The following is a 26,212-nucleotide window of genomic DNA, read 5'->3' as shown; positions in this document are numbered from 1 at the left end:
GAGAGAGAGAGAGAGAGAGAGAGAGAGAGAGAGAGAGAGAGAGAGAGAGAGAGAGAGCGAGCAACAATGGTTTTATATTAATCCAGAGCAGAAGCAACAGGTCTCATTGCAGCATGAATGGGTGAATGCAATCTCTCACACATCCTGTTTGTGGGCTTTAGGGGTAAGCTTTGGTTCAAGCAAGGACCAAACCAGAAAACAGATGACGATAACTGAAAACACTGACAGAAAATTCCAATACAGCAAATGACTCAATCTATCCCAGTTCAAATGAAACCCTTTCATGAAGCTGTCAAAAGCAATGCCATAACAAAAAAAACCCGCTTCCATAAAATTGCATGGCACAGAAAAGAATGAACTGGGGTTGGGAGTAGGAGAATGAAAGGGAAAGGAAGGATTTAAGAAAGAGGATGAGATTCAGGGATCATTTGTTCTGTTTTAAAAGTGAGTGAATCTTGAGCTCACATTCCTATTATTTGCCTCGGTTGCAATGATTTAAGAAGAGCTGAAGATAGAGAAGTAAAAAATAAGTATGTTTCACTTAAAGTATCTCATCATTGTTGCTTAGTCTCTGAGCAATGGCACATCCTCTTATTAGTGAACAGATTTGACATACTTTCTCTTTCGTTTAATTTGTCATCATTGCTTATTCTTGACGTTTTTATTATCTTTTTGATCTATTCTTTCCCCAACATCAATTTCCAAGCATTTACATTACTTTGTACACAATGTTTCAACTGTATTTATTTAGACCTCATTTGTTTAAACAATTCTTCAAGATTGATTTTGGTCAACTTCCTTTGGGAATGTGTCTACATCTCCTCTTCTTCTTTGTCCTTACAAACAATGCCACACACCCCTGCCCCTGTTAGACCTCCCAGATTTGTGTGAATTTGCTAAATACTCAGTTCCAGTATTTTTATTGGTAAAGCTCTTATTGAAGTTAAATCTTTTCTGTCTGCTTGCATTTTCCATTTGTTCAGCAGCATTCCAAACCAGAGGGAAGTATACTGTTCTTTCAAGCAATTTGTTTGCACTCCTTAAATAACAGTACACAACAAAGAACAAAACAGCATTTGGATTTTTAGTTAGCAAAAGCATGAAAAATAACTGACTTGTTTTGGCACCACAGAAAGTTGCTCTGTAGATTTTGGAGTCAGACTCCTAACAGAATGGATCTTGCTGTGTTTTCTGTGGAGAGAAAAAGAACCATTGAAGCAGGGACAGTCACAGGGACAGTCACGGGTGTTGCCTTGAGCTTTTGGAAGAAAGGCGGACTATAAAATTATCCAACAAAATTAATTAAAAATTAAAAATGTTTGCACCCAACTCCTCAATTTCCTTAACTCTTGTAGTAATTATGGAAAACAAAAACATATTGTTTTTGGGGTGTTTCAAATAAACATATTGCTTTTGGGGTGTGTCATTATGGTGATATATGCATACTTCACTAACATATTACAAAAACTTAAGAAAAGGAGGACCTCTGATTCCAAAATCTGACTTAGAATGTTGCTAAAATCAAGATTTAACTCATCATGTTACAGAGGGCTTTGGAAATAGATTTGGCAATGGCATGCCAAAACCCACTCTACTATTGTCTAACATTTCACCACTAGTAGTTAAATTGATTTTTTTTAAAGCAGAAAAACATTAAACATTAGTAACAGTATAATCCAAAGAGTGTTTTGGAACATCTGTCATCAGAGCTACCTTCTTTGGACAGAAAACCTCTTCTGCTCTTAGCATAATTCTCTGCCAGCCAAGTCAGAGGTCTCCCAGCAGAACCACTATGCTGGCTAAAAGTTTCAGAAGAGGTGATTCTAATAAAAAGATAACATGCAGGAGCTGGCAAGTTGGAACTATTTACTCAAACAAAGGGGACAAAGAGCAATACAATTAGTCACTGAACAAATATTCTCAGAGTCAAAATACCACTATTTCTGCTAGAAGAACAAGTAGCTAAAGGCTTCTGGATGGGAAAAAATATGCAACGCTTTGCTTTTCCTGCATTCATGGTTACTTTTCTTTCAGCAAATGTGCAACCAACTTTTATCCCAACTGCTTCTAGCTATCATGTGACTAACTAAGAAAAATCCTGAACAAGAGAAAGATCTTAAAAACAAATGATATATCATCATCATCACCGTCATCATCATCAAAAGTATCTCAAACCTCTCAAATTGCACTTTTTTATGTCCTCCTTCTTTAACATAGTCAAGGACTTGCTTCTGAGTACGGCCACTAAGGGGAAGGAAGGAGGGAGAGAGAGAAAGGGAAGGAGGGAGAGAAAGAAACAATTATAAGAAACAGAAAATTAATAACTAACAACATTGTTATCATCCTAATCATGGCTCTGAAAATAGCCTCTGTGCTGTTAAGTCAACTACTCTAAAAATACTATTAGAAAATCTACTGGTTTTATGATCTTTAAGAGGCTGAAATATTAATTATATTATTTGTAGCACTGGCAACAACTGAGTGCCTTAATGTTAAATGCAATCCTTTGGCTACATCCCTAGGGAGCTCATAAGCTTTCTAAGGAGATGGAGAAAACAAAAACCAAATATTGCAAAAAATATTGAGATTGGCAACAGTACTATATATTGTAAATTCCAGTAGTTTGACAATTATTTTGTTTTTTACATTTATTATTCTGCAAATTACCCCAAGAAAAGGTTTGTTATCACCATGGATTTAATGAGGCAGAGAGAAGCATCTGCACATCTACTGGTATCCAGTTGATGGCGAGGTGGGACAAAGATGGAATGTGCATCATGACATTAGTACAAATGTTACAACTTGCAATCTTACATCAAACTTCATTATGCAAGCACATAATTACCATATTTCTGTGATAACATCATGATGTAACACATATGCTCACATATAAATCCATTTATGGATAAACTGACCCTCAATTTTTTAACCAAAATACCATGAAAAATGCAATCACCTATGGATAAGCTCATCACATTTTTTCCATGGTACTCTGAGGGTCTGCTTAGTCATGGATGGGCTTACATGCAAATATATATGGAGTGTACAAGTATTTATGAAAGGTATTACCATATATACTCATGAATAAACCGAATCCAATTGGGGGTCTATTTTGGCTCCTAAAATTCTCGATTTATCCTTGAGTATATACAATATACCTATTTAACAAGCGCTTGTTCAGAAACCATTCAAATTTACAATGGCATTAAACAAGTGATGCTTACAATGGTCCTTGAAGTTCTGGCCATCAGAACTTCCTGTGGTCACGTGGCTGCCAGTTGTGATGTTCTTTGCTGACTCTATAAGCAAAGTCAATGGGGAAGCAAATGGCGACCACATGACATCCTCATTTACTCATAGTGTGGGATTTGCTTAACAATGGCAACTGGAAGCTCTGGAATTGTCATTGCTAAGTGAGGCAGCCATGTGATGTTGTGTTTTATAAAAGTGTCACTTAGTGATGGAAATTCCAGTCGCTATTGCCTTTGTGGTTTCATTTTGCTCTGGAAAAACTCTGAAATAGTTTATGAATCTGGTAACCTGTAGCAGTCCTAGTAGATTTAAGTCAACTTGGGGAAAAGTTAGTTTGAATATTAAAATTTAACAAAGGTTGTTGGGAAAGAGCATTATATTTGAATCAACCCATTCTCTCTCAAAAGGAATGAACAAACTATTTCATGATTATGGTAATGAAAAACAAAATCCTACCTGAACCTAAAAGATGAACCTCTGGTAAAAAGAACAGGTTTAGGTTTGGGTTTGGGTTCCTCAAACAGCCTGAAGAAGGCATGGTGTTCTACACAAATTTTCCAAAACGCCTTGCACAAATCCCGACTAGCCATTAGAAATTCCAATGTGTCCTGGAAGTTACTCTGAAAAATAATTAAACTAGGTTTAGTATTGGAAAAAGAAAAGGAATAAAAACATATCAAAGAGAGAGAGGTTTTTTTTTTCTTTTGAAATGAGCATTTTCCCTTTGGCTGTCTCGTTTACTTGAAGATGTAATATATTTTGTCGGCAATGAAAATGAAAACCTTTATAATTATGTGTCATGAGACTGATTCTTTGGATCTATGCTTGTTTTCCTCCTAAGTGTAGATAGCATCCAGACAAGACCCAGATGAAATAATATATTATTCCTGTTTTTTGGGTGAAAAGCAGAATAGACAGGAATTTTCTTGACATGCGAATTTTAAAGGAATATTTTGTGCAATGCCCAACAATATTAACATGACCACTTTCATTTCTTTAAAGCAATGCTTTGTAAGTTTAATTACTGGCTAAAGCCATCTTCCCCTGATACAGTTTTGCAGAGGTGTGAAGAGATTACTACTTTTTTTGTCAATTCTAAATTTGTTCTACCTCAAATTCTTTTGTTAGATTCTCCCAAAATCCCAGCAGCAATAAAGGACTATTTTGCATCTATATGTTTGGCCTTGTGTTTATGTATGTTGTATATTTCATTTATTGCAGTTTTTTTAAAGACTGATGCCTAGCTTTATTTTGTTCATATTTTTTTCTTTCATTTTAAGGCCATGCTTGCTTCTTGGGAGGAAGAGAAGGAATATTCCTGTTAGGTGCCTGGGATTAGTTGTATGTGATTGTGTAGCTAATGTATTTCTGTAATTTGCTTTGTTGTGAGTTGGTGTGGCATAGTTTTTTTCCACCTGTGAGGTAATTGCTAATGGAATGGAATGGAATAGAATAGAATACACAGAGTTGGAAGGGACCTTGTAAGTCATCTAGTCCAACCCCCTGCCCAAGCAGGAGTCCCTACATCATTTCTAACAGATGGCAGTCCAGTTTCTTCTTGAAAGTCTCCAGTGATGAAGCACAACAACATCTGGAGGCAATCTGTTCCATTGGTTGATTGTTCTTACTGTCAGAAAATTTCTCCTTATTCCCAGGTTGAATCTCGCTTTGATCAGTTTCCATCTGTTATTCCTTGTCTGGCATTCAGGTGCTTTGGAAAATAGGTTGACCCCCTCCTCTCTGTGACAGCCCCTCAAATATTGGAACATTGCTAACATGTCTCCCTTGGTCCTTCTCTTCACTAGACTAGCCATGCCCAGTTCCTGTAACCATTCTTCTTATGTTTCAGCCTCCAGTCCCTTAATCATCCTTGTTGCTCTTCTCTGCACTCTCTCCAAAGTCTCAACGTCTTTTTTATAGTGTGGAGACCAAAATTGGTTACAGTATTAAAGGTGTGGCTTTATAGAGTGGTATTAGTATTTCACATGATCTTGATTGAATCCCTCTTTAATGCAATTTAGGATTGTACTGGCTTTTATTCTGTGTTGTGCTTATTCTGAAGGACAATCATATTTTTAAAAATGAAGGTTGTGTGTTGCTTTGCTTGTGTATTTTTCTGCACTATTAACAATTTCTCACCTGTGAAATAGGCATTCTATTGTCCTTTATGACAAAAATATGTGCTTTGCAATTGGGAGTCAGATTGTAATTTCTGCCTTGTACTTGAGAATGAACTGGACATGGGCATAATGAGTGTTGCCAGGGTGAAATAGCAGTTGGAAGGCAGAAAGTTGACCTGGAAAACAGTGCCTTTTTAAGTTACTCTTGCCTTGCACCTTTGTGATCTGGAGAGAAACGTGGGGCATAGAAATATGCCAGGAATAAATGAGGACGTAATTTAAGGAAGTAATGAAAAGTATCCTAAATTACTAAAATCCCCAGAGGGTCTGCCCTTTCAGAGACTTACATTTACATCTGGCCGTAGTTTAATAAGAAAACGCTTCCTCTTAAAGCTGAGTTTCCGAACTTTAGACCAGTTGAATGCATTTATCTTCGTATAACCCTAATAATGATACATAATGAAGTAAAATAAGGTATTTGATAGTCAGTTTGCATTACTGTCCCATATCAAACAAAAAAATAATAATAAATCCCCTTGTAGATGGCTATTGGATCTTGTTAACCATGCCAAATTAACAAAGACATGGCTTATCTTACTTCTACCACAAATTTTACCAGTGATTTATGATCTGGAGAAATAGTCACAACAACCCAACCTTTGTTGTTTGCAATTTGGATTGCAAAGTAGAACCACTTACGCACCTGAAACACCAGAATGCCTGTATGAGCCACTCCTAGATTGATCTTAGTTCCTTCTCTGTCCTTAGCTGGATGCAACCGCATTCCATACATTTCCAAACGACGGGCAATTTCAAGCAGCTGGAAATCGGACTCTGCTGGTGTCTGACCACTGAAGGAGTTATAATGCATTTCACAAGGTTAAATGAAAGTAGTTTTGAAGAACCTGGCTTTCCAAGGAAATACTGTTTCCGCCTCAAACAAGCTCTGTTATTCATTGTAAGACAGAAATTAACTTTATAAGTCATATTGTCTAATACAATATCCACTAGAATATACCATTTAACAGAGTGGAGAGTTTCATATATAAGAGCAATAAACCAGAAGCATAATCACCTTGTCTTCCCGCTCTTCTGCAAAGCAACCTAATGCTTCTTCCAAATTTGGAAGATATTTATTTCTAACTTTACAAAAAGGTTCTTCATCAATAATGCAAATATTTTGTATTACTCTTCCTATTTGATATATAATCATATCCAGATCTCCTCCTCCTTTTATCTTTCTCAGACTTATTTTATAATTAAAATAAAATATCATTGGCATTCCAACATCATGCAATAGTCATGCTTAAGTACAATGTACTTACATATGATTATGATGAAATTCCATTATTTTGTCTTCTAAAGCTTCTTGTTGAGGTATATATTTGTTTTTTGCTAAGTGTTCATGATCAATGGTTTCATCAAAATCCCCAATTTCAGCTAAAGGAAAAAAATACTCAATGAATAAAAATCTAGATTTGGGGAGGAGACTTCCACTGGAAGATATAAATCATCCTGATTCTAGGAAGATTAGCAATATATTGTAGTTAGCTCAATAGTTGTCCCTCCAGAGTGTTCAATTTTTATTTTCAAGATGGCACAATGTATTTTTCATGTGAAGGTGTGAAAACACATAGATAAAATACTGGGCAACTGCAGTTGTCATGAATTTAGGAAATAAAAAAAAATTCTACACCTATTACAACTTGTTTCAAATGGACACGGACAAACACACACACTCAAACATACACCATAACCACCATAATGCCCCAAGTCCTTTTGATTTCTTACAACATTTAGAGTTTCAGTGGATATCATCAGATATGATTAAGACACATCTTGAAGATTTCCATTTGAAACTCTTATTGTAATTACTAGCTATCAGTGGTTAACCTGTTATCTTAGACTTAGACACTTAAGACACCACACAAGGCTTGATTCAATGTAGACCAACAATTATTATAAAGGGAAATCTTTTGGGAAATTCACGTCATTATGGATTGGTAAGCTTACAAACAATACAGAAATTTAAATAGACAATCTTTTCTACATAAAAAAGAATATCATTTGATCATGTGTTTATGGAAATCATATGCTGTCAGATATTTAAATCCTCTTTGTTCATTGACAAAATTATCACAAGTATATAGGATTTTTAAGAATGGTACTGTGTTATGTACTTGAGAAATATCATTTTAATTTGCATGCGTAACTAATAAGTATATCAGACAGGTACAATAGATAAAATCTGATAAAATCTATCAATAAATATGATATCAGGTATAATAGGTAAAATCTTCTTGCCAACCAGAACCATTTTTTGAAAGCCAATTCTGTTGCTAATGTCATTCTGAAAAGCAAGATTACTTTCTAAAATGTCCGAAGTCTTGAGTTTCAGATCATTTAGATGACCAACATTGTTCTTCGTCCTTTACATTTTCAGTAAACTGAAGAATTACTGGTTCTTTTGTAGGAGGATTTTGATTCCCAGCACCTCATGTAGTTTATTTTTCACTTTGTTTCATTAATCCCAATAGAATTGATCTCCAGAGTTTTAAAATTGTTAGAAAAGGAGGATGGATTTCCATGTGTCAATTCAATTTTTCATGGATTGGGATACTTGGAATATGGAGATAGAAGACTTGGAAAGTGAAATCACAGAGTTTTCTTCAGCATACTATTTCAGCATGTCATCTATTGTTCTGGGCTTCAAAAAAAATACATACATATACAGTAGCTGTGCTGATTCTATTTGTAGCGGCCATCTGATCTGCATTCAGGCAATGAAATTAATCTAAAATTCTATTTTATAATACAACAGATTTTTTGCCAGGAACACTGAAATGTTTTTTATTTGATTATTTCCAGTAGCTCCTGTTTGGGCTTACACTTGGCATATCTAAATGCAAAGCAACTAATCTTTCAGACCACTTCAAAGAAAAGAATGAAACAACTTTTTTAAAAAAAATATATACCGTAAGTAAGCACCCATAAGAAAAAGCTGGGATTTGGCTAAGGGAGTTATACAGTACATTCCCCAATTGTTATTTTGCATCCTATTTTTAAAGATTGAGTGTAGTCCCACTTTTACAGCTTCAGCCCTTAATGTTATGGGGATAGTCAGTGATTTTAGAATGTCAACAAATGTAACTCTGAAAATAAACAAGGAAACAGTTTATTAGAAATTGCTAGTTTTCCCCCTCTAAACATAGACATTGCGGAACTACCACTGTACAAATATTTTAGGTAAATATTGCATAGTATCTGAGATACAAGAATACAGGAAAGAAAAAAAATAAACTTCTGGGAACAGCTTTATTTTCAGCTTTGTAAACTATAGAAAATGTTGCCTAATATCACACTGTTCAAAATGCAGAAGGTAAAAGATGAAAACGCTTTACTTACATTGTACAATATGTGATATTAAAAGAGCAGCACTAGTGTCATTACAGGTTAGTCTTCCTTGTGCTAAATCCTGTTTAACTTGCAATGCAAATAAGTACCTGAAAAGGCACATAAAACAGAAAATATTACTAATGCTTTTATGGAGTGTTCATAAAATCAAAATGATTACACATCTCTTACTAACAACTTGCCCATACATTAGGGTTATCAGGTGGGTTCTTTCTCTGAGAACCTGATACATTATTTACATATAAAGTGTGCCTGTATCTTTTTGATTCTAGCACCTTGAAATCTTTTTTATGGAAGTCTCACTGCTGACACTATTAGAATATTTGTGGTGTCCAGTCAAGCTTTTCCCCATTTTTTGTGTAAACTTTTTTAAAGTGTCCATTTCTCAATATTTAATTTTTATGTGATTATTTGTAATTCTGAATGTGCATATTGTTCATATAACACAAATTTATCCTTACAAGAACTGTAACTATAACCAAAACATTTTTTGCACAACAAACTTCACAAAATGTTTTTACAAATTATAAGCACCCTAGATTATTAATTTCACTACTGTGACCATCAATTTAGCCCTATTAGAGGAGGGGAAAATACGACCAGGTACTTCAGTCAATGATGAAGTACAAGTTTCATTTTTGCATCATGAAAAAAACTGTCTTTTCATTGTTATTAGAGAACACCATTTGACTTAAGTATTTTTTTTGAAAGATGTCACAAGATCCAAAGATTCGGCAAGGAATATCTTAGTACAGGGGTAGGCAACCTCGGCTCTTTTATGACTCATGGACTTCAACTCCCAGAATTCCTGAGTCAGCATAGCTGACTCAGGAATTCTGGGAGCTGAAGTCCATGAGTCATAAAAGAGCCGAGGTTGCCTACCCCTGTCTTAGTACAATCACTCTGTTGATTTTGAGAGGAATAGGAAATCTCCTTGCCATCTCTCAAGCTCTGCTGATTTCTCTATGCAGAGAGTGAGAGAATGGACACAGCTGTGGACAGACATTATTCAGCAGAAGGTTACTTAAAACATGGGAAACTAGGGGTAGGAAAAGGGACGGAAAAAATCAGTGGGGATAAAAGCCTCAGTGAATGCATACAGATAAGAGCAGCCTTTCCCAATTAACTACTCTTCAGATGCCAGTGACTAATCTAGCATGCTGGGTAACAGCAATATAAAATAAACAATTATGGATTAAATTATAATATTAGCAAGTACTGACAATTCATTTTAAAATATGAGGATACTGGGCTACGGAAATAAAAATCAGCTCTATTCCCAGTTAAAAAATAAATCTGATTATAACAACAGAACAAATTAAACCAAATTTTAGATCAGTCATTCGAAAGCCTGGAATCCTTTCAAGTAAACTCCTGACCTCACTTTAAAATGGTTTATTTTAAAATTTGGTATGAATATTTTCATTCTTGTTTTGTTGATGAAGAGGAACATAAAATGGATGCTTACACCAACCTTGTTAATTCTTCTTGTAGCTGAGCATGATCAGGTGGGAAGAATTTTACCACAAATTTTAGAATGACATGCTTAGGTCCTAAGAGACAAAATGAAGGACAGCAGTGACAAAAGTCATGAATTTATTGTTTACATATATTGCATAAAATTATTTCATCCATAGTATGTCTTTAGAAGTGACTGAATAATATAAACTATGTAATATTAGTAAAAGGTTAACCAATGCAAAATCAAATGTAATATTGACTAAACCAAACTACGTCTCAGACTGAAATGGAGAGAGCAAAAGAAATGTAGCCACTGTCTTAATAATCCTAGAATCTTACTTGAAAAAACAAGTCAATTTTTTGAAGGGCAAACCAATTTATATGAAATTATCTTGCAAATACTAATCTCTGATTTTTGAGATTTTTAATAATCAAAAAGATAATTTGTAATATCTTAAAAATATGTTCTAATGGTTAGGGTTTTATTGCTTCAAGACATTCTTGACTCCTGGTAACTTCCTGGACAGGTTCCTGCAGTTTTTCTGGCCAAATGGCCAGAGGAGATTTGCATTACCTTCTTCTTCCTATGGCTGATACAGTATGATGGCCCAAAGTCATCCAGTTAGTTTCCTGTCTAAAAGGGGATTAGAACCTATAGTCTTCCATTTGTTGTGGGAGTCTTGTGCTTTAGCCATTACACTTTAATTGACTTAGTATTAAAACAAAAATGTAAGTGGTAAGACATTTTTATATACTGTATCTCCCCTGTAATGCAGCTAATGGGATCATCTGATATCTAGTATTTGTATACATTTTTCATAAATCATAAATGTCTAATATAGAAACATGAACTTCAGTCTCTGTTTTTTCTTTCAAACTTTAGACAGAGGAGCTATCTCTGTTTTACTCAAGGAAGATTTATTTCTCTGATTCTTTGTATGAAGTCACATTTTTCTCATATTAGTTTACGTGGGAAGAAATATGTTTTGGTCACCACGATGTAAAAAAGATGTTGAGACTCTAGAAAGAGTACAGAGAAGAGCAACAAAGATGATTAGGGGACTGGAGGCTAAAATACATAAGGAACGATTGATGGAATTGGGTATGTCTAGTTTAACGAAGAGAAGGACGAGGGGGGACATGATAGCAGTGTTCCAATATCTTAGGGGCTGCCACAAAGAAGAGGGAGTCAGGCTATTCTCCAAAGCACCTGAAGGCAGGACAAGAAGCAATGGGTGGAAACTAACCAAAGAGAGAAGCAACCTAGAACTAAGGAGAAACTTCCTGACAGTTAGAACAATTAACCAGTGGAACAACCTGCCTCCAGAAGTGGTGAATGTGCCAACACTGGAATTTTTTAAGAAGAAACTGGACAGCCATTTGTTTGAAATGGTATAGGGTTTCCTGCCTGAGCAGGAGGTTGGACTAGATGACCTCTGAGGTCCCTTCCAACTTTATCATCATCATCATCATCATCATCATCATCATCATCATCATCATCATCATTATTACTTTAAGAATAAAATTTTGAAGTTTGTTTGAGAATTGTGCCAAATTGAACTCTTTTTTATGGATATAGGCAATTTTTGACTACAGCATAATCTAGGTTACTTATATTCAGGCATGAGTATTAATTTTAGCCCTAGCCAAATATTTTTTATAACCTTATATAAACCTTACTCAAATAAATAGTTAGCTGTGGCCCCTAATATGACCATCAATATTCTATTTTGAAAACCATTTAGTTAATCAGGTATTTGTAAGCCTCATTCTTTGGTCCTAACATGGTCCTTAATAACTAATAATCATCTTGTATTCTTCCCCTTTGGTTTGGTCTTTTAACCTTAGCACTTTATATGAGAATTCCATAAAATATTAAATTCCAAGGTAGTAGTACAGTGGTATTCAATTGCTTTGAAAATCATAGAATTTGGTACTCAATGCATTTTGATGAGAAAATTTTGTCCCAGTACTCATTGCTTGCTTGGTACTCAATGCACAAGTTAGAATTTGTCAGTGTCGGCTGCTTTGTGATTCGCTGCATTATTCCTTGTGGGAATAAGGAATATTTCCACTGTATGAGAAAATATGTCAAATTTCGTTTTGGCCAATATGCTATTTATACTTTTTCTTCTCCTGTAATCTACATAGACAAAAAATGCTCTGCTCAAAAAATGCAGACTACTTAGTTCCTGAACGAAATATTTAAGTGATTAAAAGGAAAATGTACAATTAACAAACTTGTTTCACTACTGTTATTCAGGACTGGTTTAGTAAAGATATTACTAGAAGTAAACCTCGCCTAAGTTTGTATGCTGTAATAGTAGGCAGAAAGACAGAAGGTGAGGTCCAATAAATATACAGTATTCAAAAATAACATTTTTTTCTGTTCTAAATCAAATAAATTCTGGTGTTAACTGACACTCTTTGTCCTAACCATCTGCTGAGAGGACAGGTGCATCTAATCTTCTTTATTTGGAACATTTTTTATAGCTCCAACATTCTCAAACATTTATAGTCAGGGCAAATATGGCCTATGCATGTAAAATTCAATTATACATATTATTTTGTCTATACATTTAATAGTTCAAATAAAATCAGGGAAGGTTAAGTATCATCTGAAACTAGACCTATATTTGCACCAAAAGAAAACTGTCAACACATACTTTTGATTTGTTTTATGATAGGTTTCAAAAGATCCAGCCAAACCTGGGGGAAAAGAAAGGATACAATCACTGATGCAGCTAAAACAAAAAACAGAGCTAATTTCTAACCCAATCATTCCTAGATTGCATCATTTTACCAGATCTGAACTGTATAAATTCGGATGATCAATAGATATTGCATTCGGCAATCATTGTAGTTTTTTCTAAGTTAGATTTCATAGCCCTATTTTAATATGAAGGAGAAGACAGCTAATTTCATTGGACAGAATGCAATCAGGACAGGAGACACAAATGTGGATTACAAACTCAAGGAGTAATCATACACATAGTAGGATATAAACTGTACTAAACTGAATTTTTAGAGGAAAAAAACGTGTTAACAATAGTGATATCTTGCCAAAAACCCCACCAAACTAATTATAGCATGAACTGTTATCCACACAAATAGTAAAATTAAATAAAGAGAACCTAATTAAACAAATGAGTCAAAAACATTTTACTTGTTCGTTTATTTATTGAGGAAAATGATCCAAAGTTGCATATAGATGTGTTGAATAATGTAAACCTTTGCTTTTAGTAACTGTGCTCCCCTTTGGACATCAATAACTTCAACTAAAAGTTTCTAATAATACTCGATTGGTCCTTCATTGATCTGGAGGAATTTTAGATTCAACTCTGAAATGTTGGTGGGTTTCCTTGCATGAATTGCCTGCTTCAGGTCCTTCAACAATATTTCTCTAGGATTATTAAAATCAGGACTTTGACTTGGCATTCCAAAACATTAACTTTCTTCTGCTTCGTTGGTTATATAACTTGTGTGTTTTGGGTTACTGTCTTCCTGAATGACCCACTTCTTCTTGAGCTTCAGATTACAAACATCCTGTAGAATTGGTTGGAACAATTCAGAATTCAAAGTTCAAAGTTTCCTCTTGGTTTACAGGCCATGATATTTATCCCATCACAAATGGGATACTTATCCCATCACAAATGATACTTATCCCATCACAAATGGGCTAAGGTTCTCCTGCTGGAATGCAGTATTTGTCTTTCACCAAACACAACAAGCCAAAATTTCTAGTTTTTAGACATTACCTGGGCTCTTGAAAACATCTCGGAGTTATTACAATGATGTTGAATTGTCTCCCTTTTTACACAATCAGCATGACAGTGGACTGGTGGAGTTCAAACTCTCTGGAAATCTTTTCTAATCTGATGAGCATCAACCAGGATATTTTGGAGGTCTCAAGAAATGTTCATTGTTCAAGCCATGACACACTCCACAAACCAGTGTGGTGAAGAGCAGTCTGATAGTAAACACCCAGAATTCTGTTCTTTAAATAAGGCAGAATCTCCCACACTCATACCTGATTATCATCAGGTAATTGTCATTTGATTAAAATACTAATTTCTCAACTTCTGGTTTGACATCACGGTGTGACGGACCCAGGAAGACAGGGCTCCATCTTCCGTGTTCGATTTTGCCCCGCTGGGGACCCTAAAAAGGGTCAAAAGTCGCTCCAAAGAGGCGATGAAGGAGGGGACCCTTGTTGATCACGGAAGGGCGGTGGCCCTTCTGTTTGATCCGAGGAAGCTCTCCAAACTGACGGGGGGGGGGGGAAGACTGGCTACATTCGTGTAGACAGTCAGAAGCTGCTGACAACCAAAGGAAATAAGCACTAATGAGAACTTTTGAGTGGGAAAAACAGGATACAGATGGAACAAATGGATTTTAAGTGCAAATGCAATAGAGATATGTTTTGGCTAGAAAAATTATAAACTGACATTGATATTATGTATAATATCAGAAAAATGCAATGAAGATGTCTATATTTAGTTGTATCTGTATTAACAGTAACAAGAATTGTATTTGCCCAGTGTGGAAAAATGCATACGACCGGAAGAAGAGAGGACCAAAGAAACACTGGATGGTGTAGTATTGGAACTAGACTGAGAAAGTTAATATGCACCACTGAATTACCAATGGACCCAGACAACACATTTATTAAGTATTTATGATTGTAAAATTAGAAAATTAATAAAATGTTTACAATAAATAAATAAATAAAATACTAATTTCTCCTTCAAATAAGCTGATATTCCAAGAGGTTGACATACTTTTGCCACACAAAAATATATATCTTTGGATCATATTTTTAATAAATAAATGAACAAATATAATGTTTTTGACTCATTTGTTTAATTTGGTATTATTTATTTTTAATACTTGTGTGAAGAACAGATCATTTTCACATCATATTTATAGAGAAATATTGAAAATTCAACGAGTTTTAACTTTTAAACACCACCGTATATTGCATTCATACTAATGTATTTGTGGATGCAATACACACACAGAGAGATTCCCACAGAGTTAAATATGTTTAACTCCTAGATAGTAAAAGGGCAAACTTTTTTCTCACAAAAAGAAATCTCACTTTTGTCTTGAACAAGAGGGCTTGAAAGAATCATACATTTATTCACGTTAAATTTGAATAGCTCTTTGTTATACCAAGTTAAAAGCATATATCCTCATTTCAGAAAAATAGCCTCAGGACTCACAACAACAACAACAACAACAATAATATATTGTGTGTAAGTTTTAGACCATTAATGCATTTTGATTATTTTGAGGAAAAAAACAATTTAAAATTGTTTTTGTTCACCAATAAAAACTTCCATGTCTTAGTCATTTATATTCATATGTGAAAAAACAGTTTTAGGTGTTTTTTTATTTTAAAAAAACAGATCTTGGTGTTTCTTGGCATTCTATTAACGTTATGTTTTGAACTTCACACTTGGCACGCTGAAAAATGTGTGCATGGCCAAATTTCTGGAAAGAATGACTAAAATATAACCCAGTTACAATTGCATGGATACCCAACACAGGAGTAGAAGGCTTTACCATGTTATTTCTGGCACAGAGATGATAAACTCAGAAAGAAAACTGCACAGATTACACTCCTCTGTAGTAGCAAGTGACCCTCTTTTACAAAAGCTTAAAATACAGAACAGTTGCCAAGGTACAACAGATTTGTTTTCAGTAGAAGAGAGGAAGAAAAGGACGAACACATGTTATTTTCATAATGTTAAACATAATGAACTGGATAGCTATCACTCAGTCCATGATTAATTATATTTCCATCAAGACTGGATTTTTGTTCTTGAAATAATAATAAAAAAAACTGTCCAATAGATATGTGCACACATTTTAGTAAAACAGAAGTGTAAATTCTATATCTATAACAATATGTTTTACTCTACTGCTGTGTATATTATTTATGGACAAGCATATTGCACATTTGTGATTGATTAATTGTGATGTGTTTGATGGAAAGCTGCGATTACACTGTCTATTTTAGATAAATTTTGTCTATAACTTTCATTATCATCACGTAACTAGGAAACAATGTTTACTCATATGCTCTTGCATATCTTCTTTGCTTTCAAGTGAGAAAACTAGAAAATATTTTAAGGCAGATAGGAAGTGGCAAACTTTTAAGAGCGTGAAAAGATTATAAAATGATATCATGGGAGAGATGATTTAGGCAAAATATCTTTACATACCATGACCTTCTTATGATCCAGAAACTCAAGGCCAAAATAATCACCTTCAACAAGATTCAGATGGTTGCAGACTGCATCCAATAAAATCTTTCCGGGAGCTCTTTGCTGTATTGAAGAACAAATATTATATATTATATGCAAAAATGAAAAACCCACATTAAAAATCCATTTCAAATTCAATTTATTTTGTCTTCTCACATATAGGTGAGTAGATAACAAAATCATGTTTTCCTGTGCACAGTCTATTTTTAGGTGAATGTCAAAGTATTGAAGGCCCTATGGTGTCTCTGCTTTACTTTATAGTAGAATGAGTTATTTGAAGAGTGGAGAGGAAGGCACCAGGTAAGCTAGCTGCATACTCTTCCATTTAGTTCTTTAGCTGCTAGGTAGCTATTTTCCCTTTAAGAAACAGGAGGGAAAGGTACAACTAATTTCTAAGTTTGAAATTTACACACACACACACACACACACACACACACACACACTGATAAAAAGGGAACAATTGCAACAATAACCATGAAAGAGATTCTAGATTTCCCCCCCTCACTATAAATCTGAATTTTAGCATATTTTTATCTCTTCTCCCAACTCTTTTTGTTTTTTGTTTTGGAAAACATAAATTTCCATTTCAGATAAGCCTGTTGACAATGTAATTGTAAACTGTCCTATATAAACCTTGAGGTATCAGTGCTGACATTGAGGTTTTCAGGATTCACCATAAAAGCCTATGTAAATTTGTTCAGATGTAATTCCCAGAATTTAGTTCTGATTATTTTCCTGCAGTTATGTTTAGAATTTCAGCCAAAGTATTAGACAGATAAATGTCTATGGAGATTCTCAGTCATCCAGGTCACAGTAATTCCAAAGATGCTTTTTTCACGAGGCAACTGGACTTTCTTGTTTTTTCTTTGAAGATGTTTCGCTTCTCATCCAAGAAGCTTCTTCAGCTCTGACTAGATGGTCATCTTAATGTTTCCTTTCCCCACCATCCAGTCAAAGCTGAAGAAGCTTCTTGGATGAGAAATGAAACATCTTCAAAGAAAAATCAAGAAAGTCTACTTGCCTCATGAAAAAAGCTTCTTTGGGATATTAGCTAGATGATGATGATGATGATGATGATGATGATGATGATGATGATGATAATAATAATAGTAGTAGTAGTAGTAGTAGTAGTAGTAGTAGTAGTAGTAGTAGTAGTGATGATGATGATGATAAAGTTGGAAGGGACCTTGGAGGTCATCTAGTCCAACCCCCTGCTCAGGCAGGAAACCCTATACCACTTCAGACAAATGGCTGTCCAGTCTCTTCTTAAAAACTTCCAGTGTTGGAGCATTCACCGCTTCTGGAGGCAGGTTGTTCCACTGGTTAATTGTTCTAACTGTCAGGAAGTTTCTCCTTAGTTCTAGGTTGCTTTTCATCTGCTTTTCATCTGCATTCTCCAGCATTCCTCATTCCATCCCTTCTTAACACCCTCTTAGAATAAGGATCTTGATTCTTCTTTCATTGCACATTGCATTTTTAGACTCTATTACAGTACTTTCAAAGTTTGACTCACCCTAAAGAAATTCTGGATCAATAAACAAATGATCTGCTACTCTAAACTGTATGTGCTACTGTATGTGCTACATTCTTTAATGTGACCTTTTAATAAAGAAAGGATTGAGCTGGAGGGGAAAAAAACTTGTAATGTTGATATAACACATGACCTTCAGGTTTTTTTTAATCATCTGTTTCAAGTAAAAGAATTCTAAATGAAAATATATCATAACGTTAATCAGACTGAACTACCAATATTTAATATTCTAGAAGCTTTTAATGTAAGTAATTTCAGATAGATTTTTGTAAGCAAAGTTTTTTGTAGCTATTGAATCATTTATATTTCAGCAAAACTTCTTACGAATTTTGTAAAATTACCTTTTAAAATGGCAGTATAAATGCGATACTTAAAAAAGATATAGGCATTGATAAAGTGCCTCTAAAACTGTTATTTATTTATTTTAATATGATGTGCTGTGCTATTTTTTTCCTGTTCGAATCATCTCCATTCTTTCCAATGATCATAACAACAAAAATTTGCATGCTTTTTTTGGTATTATTTTAAACATGGTCTGTTTTCCTACTTCTGCAACCATGCACTCAGAGTGTTCTCCCACTTTGGTTCTGGCACTTCTGTTTCTTCTTTTGCCCAACAGAACATCTTGAGCTTCTTCAGTATAAGTTATGGCATAGATTTGTTGTTTCCAATTTTGGTTTCTCAGAGAATGTGTTCCCTTAATTCTTAAAGAAACGACATTGTACAACTTTTTCTTTCCTGCTCTTTTTCTCAATTTCATTCTTGTACAGATATTGATAATTTAACAAGCACAGAAAAGTAAAAATCTGGAATATTTTTTAGTCTAGTTTTTGATTCCTTGGCTTTATTTTCATCAAGCTCCCTCACTTCTATTTAAAATATTGGTTGCTATTTGGGAATATATAAATGGATTATGGGGGAACTTCATGTATAATGTATAAACACACTAAGGTCTAAGTATACTGATTTATTGCTACTCATACCTATGCACAGGAATTTTCTCAACTAATGGTTAGCGCCTGCTAGGAGTTAGGTAAGGGTCAACGGAATTCAAGGAGGGTTGGACTTAGTCCTCTGTGGCTATGCAAAGATTCTATGCTGATCCCTCTTTTAACTCCACCCCCAGGTTCTGCCAGTCCTTCCCCTACATCATTAGCATGAAAAGTGATAATAAATATTTTTGAAATCTTAGGCTTGTGATATGCAAAGGCCAACTCTACTTCAAAGTTTGGATCTATTTTACTTCTCTCCATCTATCCACCAGTTGCTAAACAATAAGGAGAACCAGTAACAATATGAGTCTCATCATTAAGGCCATTACTCATCTGAGCATATTCAAAAGCATCCTTTTTTACTTGGAAATGGCAAGTAAGGTCAATAACAGTGGTCCTGATAGATTACAAAAACAACACTCATGTATTCCTAAGAGCCTCTGAGCATTAAGGAAGAGGCCCAAAAGACCCACTATCATTAGCCAATTCTTATCATTCCAACAAGAAGGAAACAAGGTTGTCTGCTGGTGTGTTTGCACATACAAAAGGAGGGATTGATCCTGACTTATTTGACTCCCCTCCACAAATGCCTTTGACTGAAAAGATGTTTGAAAAATTATCAAATGAACCTTGCCACTCACTAATGTCATCAGAGGAAATAACACATCAATTGGAGGTGACTTTTCCCTCCCTTTAACGGTACCCCAGAACTTGGCATCTCTAGACAGGCTGCCTCACCTATCAGGATGTAATGTTAGTGATTCTTTTGACACAGAGATCAATAAAAATTCCCATGATGGTCTGCACTAATAGATGAAGTGACATTTATGCAACTTAATGGGAATGAAATGTGTTACACTCCAAGAAGCAACCTGTACAATTTTAATTAACCTATTTTTTAAATTTCATTCCCCCCCAAAAAAGTGCTGATTTTATAACAAGCATATTCATCTTCAACAAACAAACCGTTTTTTCCCTTTCCTCAACATTTCCTGACAGTACTGAAAAAAATGTATTCCCCTGGCCTCCAAGCTAGTCAAAAGTACACTACGTTCCTTCTTTCTTCAGTAAACCTAAAACAAGTTTCAGAATGTTTTTTTACGAAAACCTGAGATTCAATTTCATCGTCCGTAACTTCAGGGGAATAATATAATAGCGCCATTCAGTTCAGTTTATCTACGCAGCAAACATAGTATAAAGAGACACTGCAAATTTCTCATTCATTCTTATCCCACAATATGCATCTGATGGACAAAAATTTGGGTGTTATTTGCTGTGGGTTTATTTTATACAATCTATGGCAGTGGTGGCGAACCTATGGTACGTGTGCCAGAGGCGGCACGCTGAGCCCTCTCTGTGGGCACATGCCATCGCCCCAGCACATGCAGTCTCTAAAAGTTTGCCATCACTGGCCTAAGGCCAGCCAGCCCAGAGCCACCATCAGGGAAGCGCCCCTTCACCCCCGCAGCAGTGCAGCCGCGCCTTGCTTATGGGTGGGCAGGGCCTCACGGAGGAGGAGCAGCTCATCCCTCCGTGATAAGCTGCAGCTGCGCTTGGCGGGCCACCTGTATATATATGACATATATTTATAATTTCAATATTTTGATTGCCAAATCTTGGAATAACTGCCTCAGTTTAGTTAGTGTACAGTACAAGGATGGGGGCATATGGATGAATACTAGAGTATTCTGAATTTTATTCAACGCATCTATGAGATGCCACTTAGCAGAAGTGTACGGGGGCTGATGGTGTTAGGCAGCAGCCGCTCAGGCCCCTGCCTACCCTTGCCCCGTGGCAATGGCACCTTTGCCATGCCCCCTGCCTCGCCTTCCCTCACCTCACCCCTGGACGAGCCTCCTGCCCATTGCTCCACCCGCCAGAGATCCCCTGGATCTCCCCCAACCCTGCCCGGACCCCACAGGCATCCCTCCTCACGAGCAACATCGAGGTGGCCACACCCACCCTGACCACACCCACCTAGTCTGCTGTGATCACCGTAGCCATGCCCACCCAATGGTTAGCCACGCCCACCCGGCACCCGGCTATAAATAAGTGGGTTTTAGGTTGCAGTTTGGGCACTCGGTCTCTAAAAGGTTCGCCATCACTGGTCTATAACCTGACCAAACGTCATAAATGATTTTTCTGTGTTCAGATCTTAGCCTATCTTTCTCTTGTCTCATTTTCTCTTTTGACTGATTCCACTATGATTACTGCAGTCACCTAAACCCAGCAATTAAATTATTAGAGGAAGTAACAGAGCTCTGACTATACAGAACTAAGGATAAATAAAGCAAGATACAGTGGAGATGGCACAGCTGCTGCTGATATGCTTGTGTTTGTGTTTCTCTCTCTCTCTCTGCGTATATATATTTGTGTATATGTATATATGTTTATTTATTGGTTTCCTTCTCATCTGCTGCAAGAGTATAAATGAAATGTAATGCTTCATATCATGAATGTGTATTTTTCCTGTAAATAACAGCAATGAGAGGGAAGAACTGACACCATGTCATATTTTGTACTAACTACAGATTGCTGGGAAATGGAAAAGGAAGGCCTCTACCATCTGAGCAGCTACAATAAACATGAAAATAAGTTAGAGATAAGAGCTAACCTCTGAATTCTCCCTTAGGGGCTGATACAAACTCCATTCATCTGCATGCAATCATTCCATTTTTCACTAATCAGGCTGGTACAGAAGTCTAAATGTCAGAGGAAGTAGCATTTATTACCTCCCTACCCCACCCTCCCAATAACCTGCTGAGGACATGAAAGAACCTAACAATGTTTTTTTCACAAAGTCACAACATATGCAATCACAGAATTGTTGTTGTGGGTAAAATGAGAGAAGAGAGTGCTATGCATGGGTACCCTTGAGCACCTAATGGAAAGGCAGACTATAATTTCTTCCCAGTCTGTTAGAAGACTGAACTATGGATTTTATTGGCAGATTTGAGTCAAAACTTCCAGTTTGTTCCTGAACAGCTGCAAAGTACTACTGGAAGGTACACTTCATAGCAAAAGAAGCACCAGGTAAGAAAGAAGCTTTAAAACTTCCCTGTTCTAAACTCTGTTTCAAACTGAAAGTTTCACAGCAACCAACCATCTAAAAGTTAAGAAACTAGATGAGAATACAATTCAATTCCACAGAATTCAAATATATGGTTAGTAAACAACAGATCACCTTGACAATAAAAACTAGGGTGAAGTCCTATGGAATAGAATATTTATTAATAGGCAAATTACATTACCTTTTCTTTTTGAGTTGGAACATTTGTGCTCCATAAAGTTTATTGCAACTCTAAAACAAGTCCCAGTTAAGCAAATACTGTATCAGTCTGCCATTCGGCTTCTAGTTTTAACCTAGTCGCCCAGAGTCAGTCTGAATTTCTTTGGTCACCAAACGGAATGAAAAATAGATAAATAAATAATAAAAATTAAGCCTCTTTGGAGTCTCCTGAATATACACAATCAGAAAGACAATCTTTGGAACTCAAGGAATATGCACAATCCCCAAACTGCCTTTTTTCTGAAATCTCTTTTGAGAACAATGTTTCCTGCCATTATGAAAAAGAAAACAAAAAAAATCCTAAAATGTGTTTAATATCCTTTCATATACAAAACAACCTACCCTGAAGTAGAGGAAAACTATACAATCCCAAATTCAGAATATGAAACTGTTGCCCAAACCAAAAAATTAGACTGCAACTTCCTACATACTGATATGAGAGTAAGCACTGTTGAACAGATACCATATTATTTTTGAATAAATGCGCAAAGCACAATGCTAGCCTAGTCACATTTCTAATCCCATTGAACCTATTTTCAGTATTAGATTTTAGCCTTTGGAAGAGTACCCATCTAAGAAGGAAACAGAAGCAGATTATATAGCAAGGTCAAGATGCAGTATCCACCTCCCTCCTGTGAGAAAGGAGGAGGAGGAGGAAGAATTTGTTTCTTATATTTCCTCCCAATCTTAAGGGATTTCTGTTATAAAACCCCTATGAATACCAGCCTGGATTCTGGCCATTAAACCTATATACCAGTCTATCTTATGGACAGATTAATCAACATATCTATACTATTGTTGATAAATAAAGCTGACTATTCCTCCTCGTTCTTCCATCACTAATTCTGAGAACAGGACAAAGGCTAGTTTTTCTACCCAATTTCACCTATTTCATTCATGAAGACCCAATAATAATTAGATATGCTACATTTAATTTTATGCAAGAACTCTAGGCATTCCCGGGATCTATCAAATATAATCAGATTTATGTAAACATTTTGTTTATTGTAATTTCTGCAATTAGATATTATTTATGATGTTTTGTTATAATATCTGTATGTATTGATTACAACTTAAATGCAGTTGTCCTCCTCCATCTGGAGGAGAATGGATGGATAGAATCTACTTCTGTGACTGACTTTAAAAATACTAGCTAAGCAACAGTTCCTAACATGGCTTCACATTACTGTTTTATTTGATAGCACCTAAAATTATATTTAGAGGACACAAATATGAAATTCAAGACCTCCAAGATTTAAAATAAACAAGGTTGATGCACATCTAAAGATTGAAAAGATTAAAAAACACCAAAATGTTCTGTATACTTTACTATAGCTTGTTCCTTAACTATACATCCTTAACTATACATAATATAGCTCTTCCAGCAAAGTCCTCCTGCATTGAAAGAGGATTAGATACTTACGTTGTAACACTACAAGTAGTCTTCCACTTACAACAGTTCATTTAGTGACTGTTTGAAGTTACAATGGCATTGAAAAACTTGACTTATGACCATTTTCACACTTATGACCTTTGCAGCATCCCCATGGTCATGTGATTCACATTCATTTTTATGACAGTTGCAGTGTCCTGGAGTCATATGATCACCTTTTCAAACCTTCTGACAAGCAAAGTCAATGGGGAAGGTAGATTCACTTAACAACCATGTTGCTAACTTCACAACTGTAGTGATTCGCTTAAGAAATGTGGCAAGAAAAGTCATAAAATGGGCAAAACTCACTTAACAAACTTCTCACTTAGCAACATAAATTTTGGGCTCAATTGTGGTCGTAACTCGAGGACTACCTGTACTGTTATAGTCTTTAGTCAAACACACTTTTGAGTAAACACTCTAACAGTACTTCTCCAGCTATTGCATAAATTGGTGGATGTCTGACATGATGGTGTAACACTTTTCAAGTGCTGAGAAAGAGTTAATGCTGGAGAGGCTAGGAAGGTGAAAATAAACTTGAATCACTTGTGGTTACTAGGCAACTATGCAAACATCCTCTAATTACTTCTTGATCCCTCCCACCAGTTTTTTCTCAGCTGAACTATGCTCAAGTAAACTGCAAAAAGTGTGCCATTCCTGTTGTTGCCTTCTAAAGGGGGAGGGGTGGGAACAGCTGCAAAGCAGTTCTTTTGCCTTCTCCTTCTCCTCCTCTTTCAACCTTGAGTCACCCTGTGAATAGTGTATTTACTCAGCAGCTGAGAGTAGATCAGCTTGCTGGCAAATCAAGCTGCTACCCCTAGAGCATTACTATTGTATAGTAGTGCAGAAATGGCTCGTGAGAAGCTAATACTGAATTAATGTCTGTGGAGATTGTCAGTCATCCAGGTCATAGTTGTCTCAAAGGTGCTTTTTTCTTCAAAAGGCAACTGGACTATTTTTTCCTTGAGGAAAAGGAAGAAAACGTTTTCTTCTTCTTCCTCATGGATGAGAAGCAAAATATTTTCTTCTTCTTCCTCAAGAAAAAAACAGTCCAATTGCTTTTTGAAGAAAAAAGCACTTTTGAGATAATACTGAATAACAGAATGAAATACTATGCTTCCAAATCCTAAGCAATATTGGAAAAAAAAGTCCCATTTATAATGCTATGTTGTTTTTACTATGATTCACTTCTTCAATCACTCTAAATTGATTCAGTTCCAGTTGGACTGGACTGGCACTTGCAAAAAAAGACCCTTGGCTCATATACGAGGGCAATTCAGAAATAAACCTCCGTTTGGTTAGCAATGACAGACACTCGCAGATACAGAACTTTTATTATACACATTAGAAAACTACATTACATTACTTTTCAACATAATCGCCATTCCAATTGAGGCACTTGTCATAACGTCTTACAAGGTTTGAAATTCCTTAGTAGTAGTCGCTCGGTGCCAAATCTGGGCTATGATGGGGTGATCAAAAACATCCCAACGGAACTGCTTCAAAAATTCTTGGGTGCGTCTGAGTTTTCGTAACGTTTCACAGTAGACTTCTGACTTGATGGTTGAACCATGCTCCATGAATTTCACTAGCAGTACTCCTTTGGCATATTCACATTTGGCGGGATTTTCTATGGCTCCACTTCTGGTATGGTCTTGGTTCACAATAATGCTTGCCTGCACACCACTAGACGCACTCAAGAACTTTTGAAGCAGTTTCGTATACTCAAAGTTCTGTATCTGCGAGTGTCTATCATTGATAACTAAACAGAGGCTTATTTCTGAATTGCCTCGTATAAATGCTCATGAATTCTTTGGACAACCAATACTATCCCTTTTGCATACAAATGTTAACATATGTACAGTAAAACAGTTTGAACTTGAAGCATCTCTATAGTGCAATGAAAGATGCTGTATCTATGTTAAATTTTATCCTATTGGATAATTTTTGATATAAATACATATACGTCCATCTACTAAAACAGCATTAAATCATTTTATCATTCTGCTTCCGTACTAACATTGCATAATATAATAACAAATAAGTTGGAATAATTCCTGAACAGAGTTCAAATTTATAGTTATCTGCCTATCAGCCTTGCCCATCTAATGGCAACCAGATATGTTGGATTTCAACTGTTGTAAACCTTCATTCAAAGAGTTAGTTTGGCATAGTGGTTTATGGCACCAGACTAGAAACTGGAAAATCATGAGTTCTAAGTCCTGCCTTAGGCACAAAGCCAACTGGATGACCTGGAATCAGTGTCTCTCTTAGCCCTAGGAAGAAGGCAATGGCAAAGCACTTCTGAAAAAATTGCCAAGAAAACTGCAGGGACTGGTCCAGTGGTCACTAGGTCTGCAATCTCTCTTTCTCAATAGGTCACATGTATATATTTATGCTCAACAATAAATTTGATTCAATTTACATCCAATTGAAATTTTTTTTTTTT

At 35.8% G+C, this 26,212-nt stretch overlaps 1 protein-coding gene across 1 annotated transcript in view; it reads right to left on the bottom strand.

The window, feature by feature from the left end:
- The window catches only part of FARP1 (FERM, ARH/RhoGEF and pleckstrin domain protein 1), an 81,331-nt gene that overhangs the window by 50,264 nt on the left and 4,855 nt on the right, over window positions 1-26,212 (bottom strand). The window contains exons 2-9 of the mRNA XM_029283003.1: window positions 10,261-10,339; window positions 8,778-8,875; window positions 6,698-6,812; window positions 6,076-6,223; window positions 5,720-5,815; window positions 3,709-3,872; window positions 2,176-2,244; window positions 1,116-1,191 (exon numbers count right to left, since the gene is read on the bottom strand). Of these exons, the coding sequence (XP_029138836.1) occupies window positions 1,116-1,191; window positions 2,176-2,244; window positions 3,709-3,872; window positions 5,720-5,815; window positions 6,076-6,223; window positions 6,698-6,812; window positions 8,778-8,875; window positions 10,261-10,339 (845 nt within the window). The remainder of the gene's footprint in view (window positions 1-1,115; window positions 1,192-2,175; window positions 2,245-3,708; window positions 3,873-5,719; window positions 5,816-6,075; window positions 6,224-6,697; window positions 6,813-8,777; window positions 8,876-10,260; window positions 10,340-26,212) is intronic.

The sequence above is a fragment of the Protobothrops mucrosquamatus genome, unplaced genomic scaffold (genome assembly GCF_001527695.2).
Source record: "Protobothrops mucrosquamatus isolate PMUCROS unplaced genomic scaffold, P.Mucros_1.0 scaffold_35, whole genome shotgun sequence".
In the NCBI taxonomy this organism is placed as follows: Eukaryota; Metazoa; Chordata; class Lepidosauria; order Squamata; family Viperidae; genus Protobothrops; species Protobothrops mucrosquamatus.
Note: the sequence above shows the minus strand (reverse complement) of the source record. Positions and strands in the feature narration are given on the sequence as shown.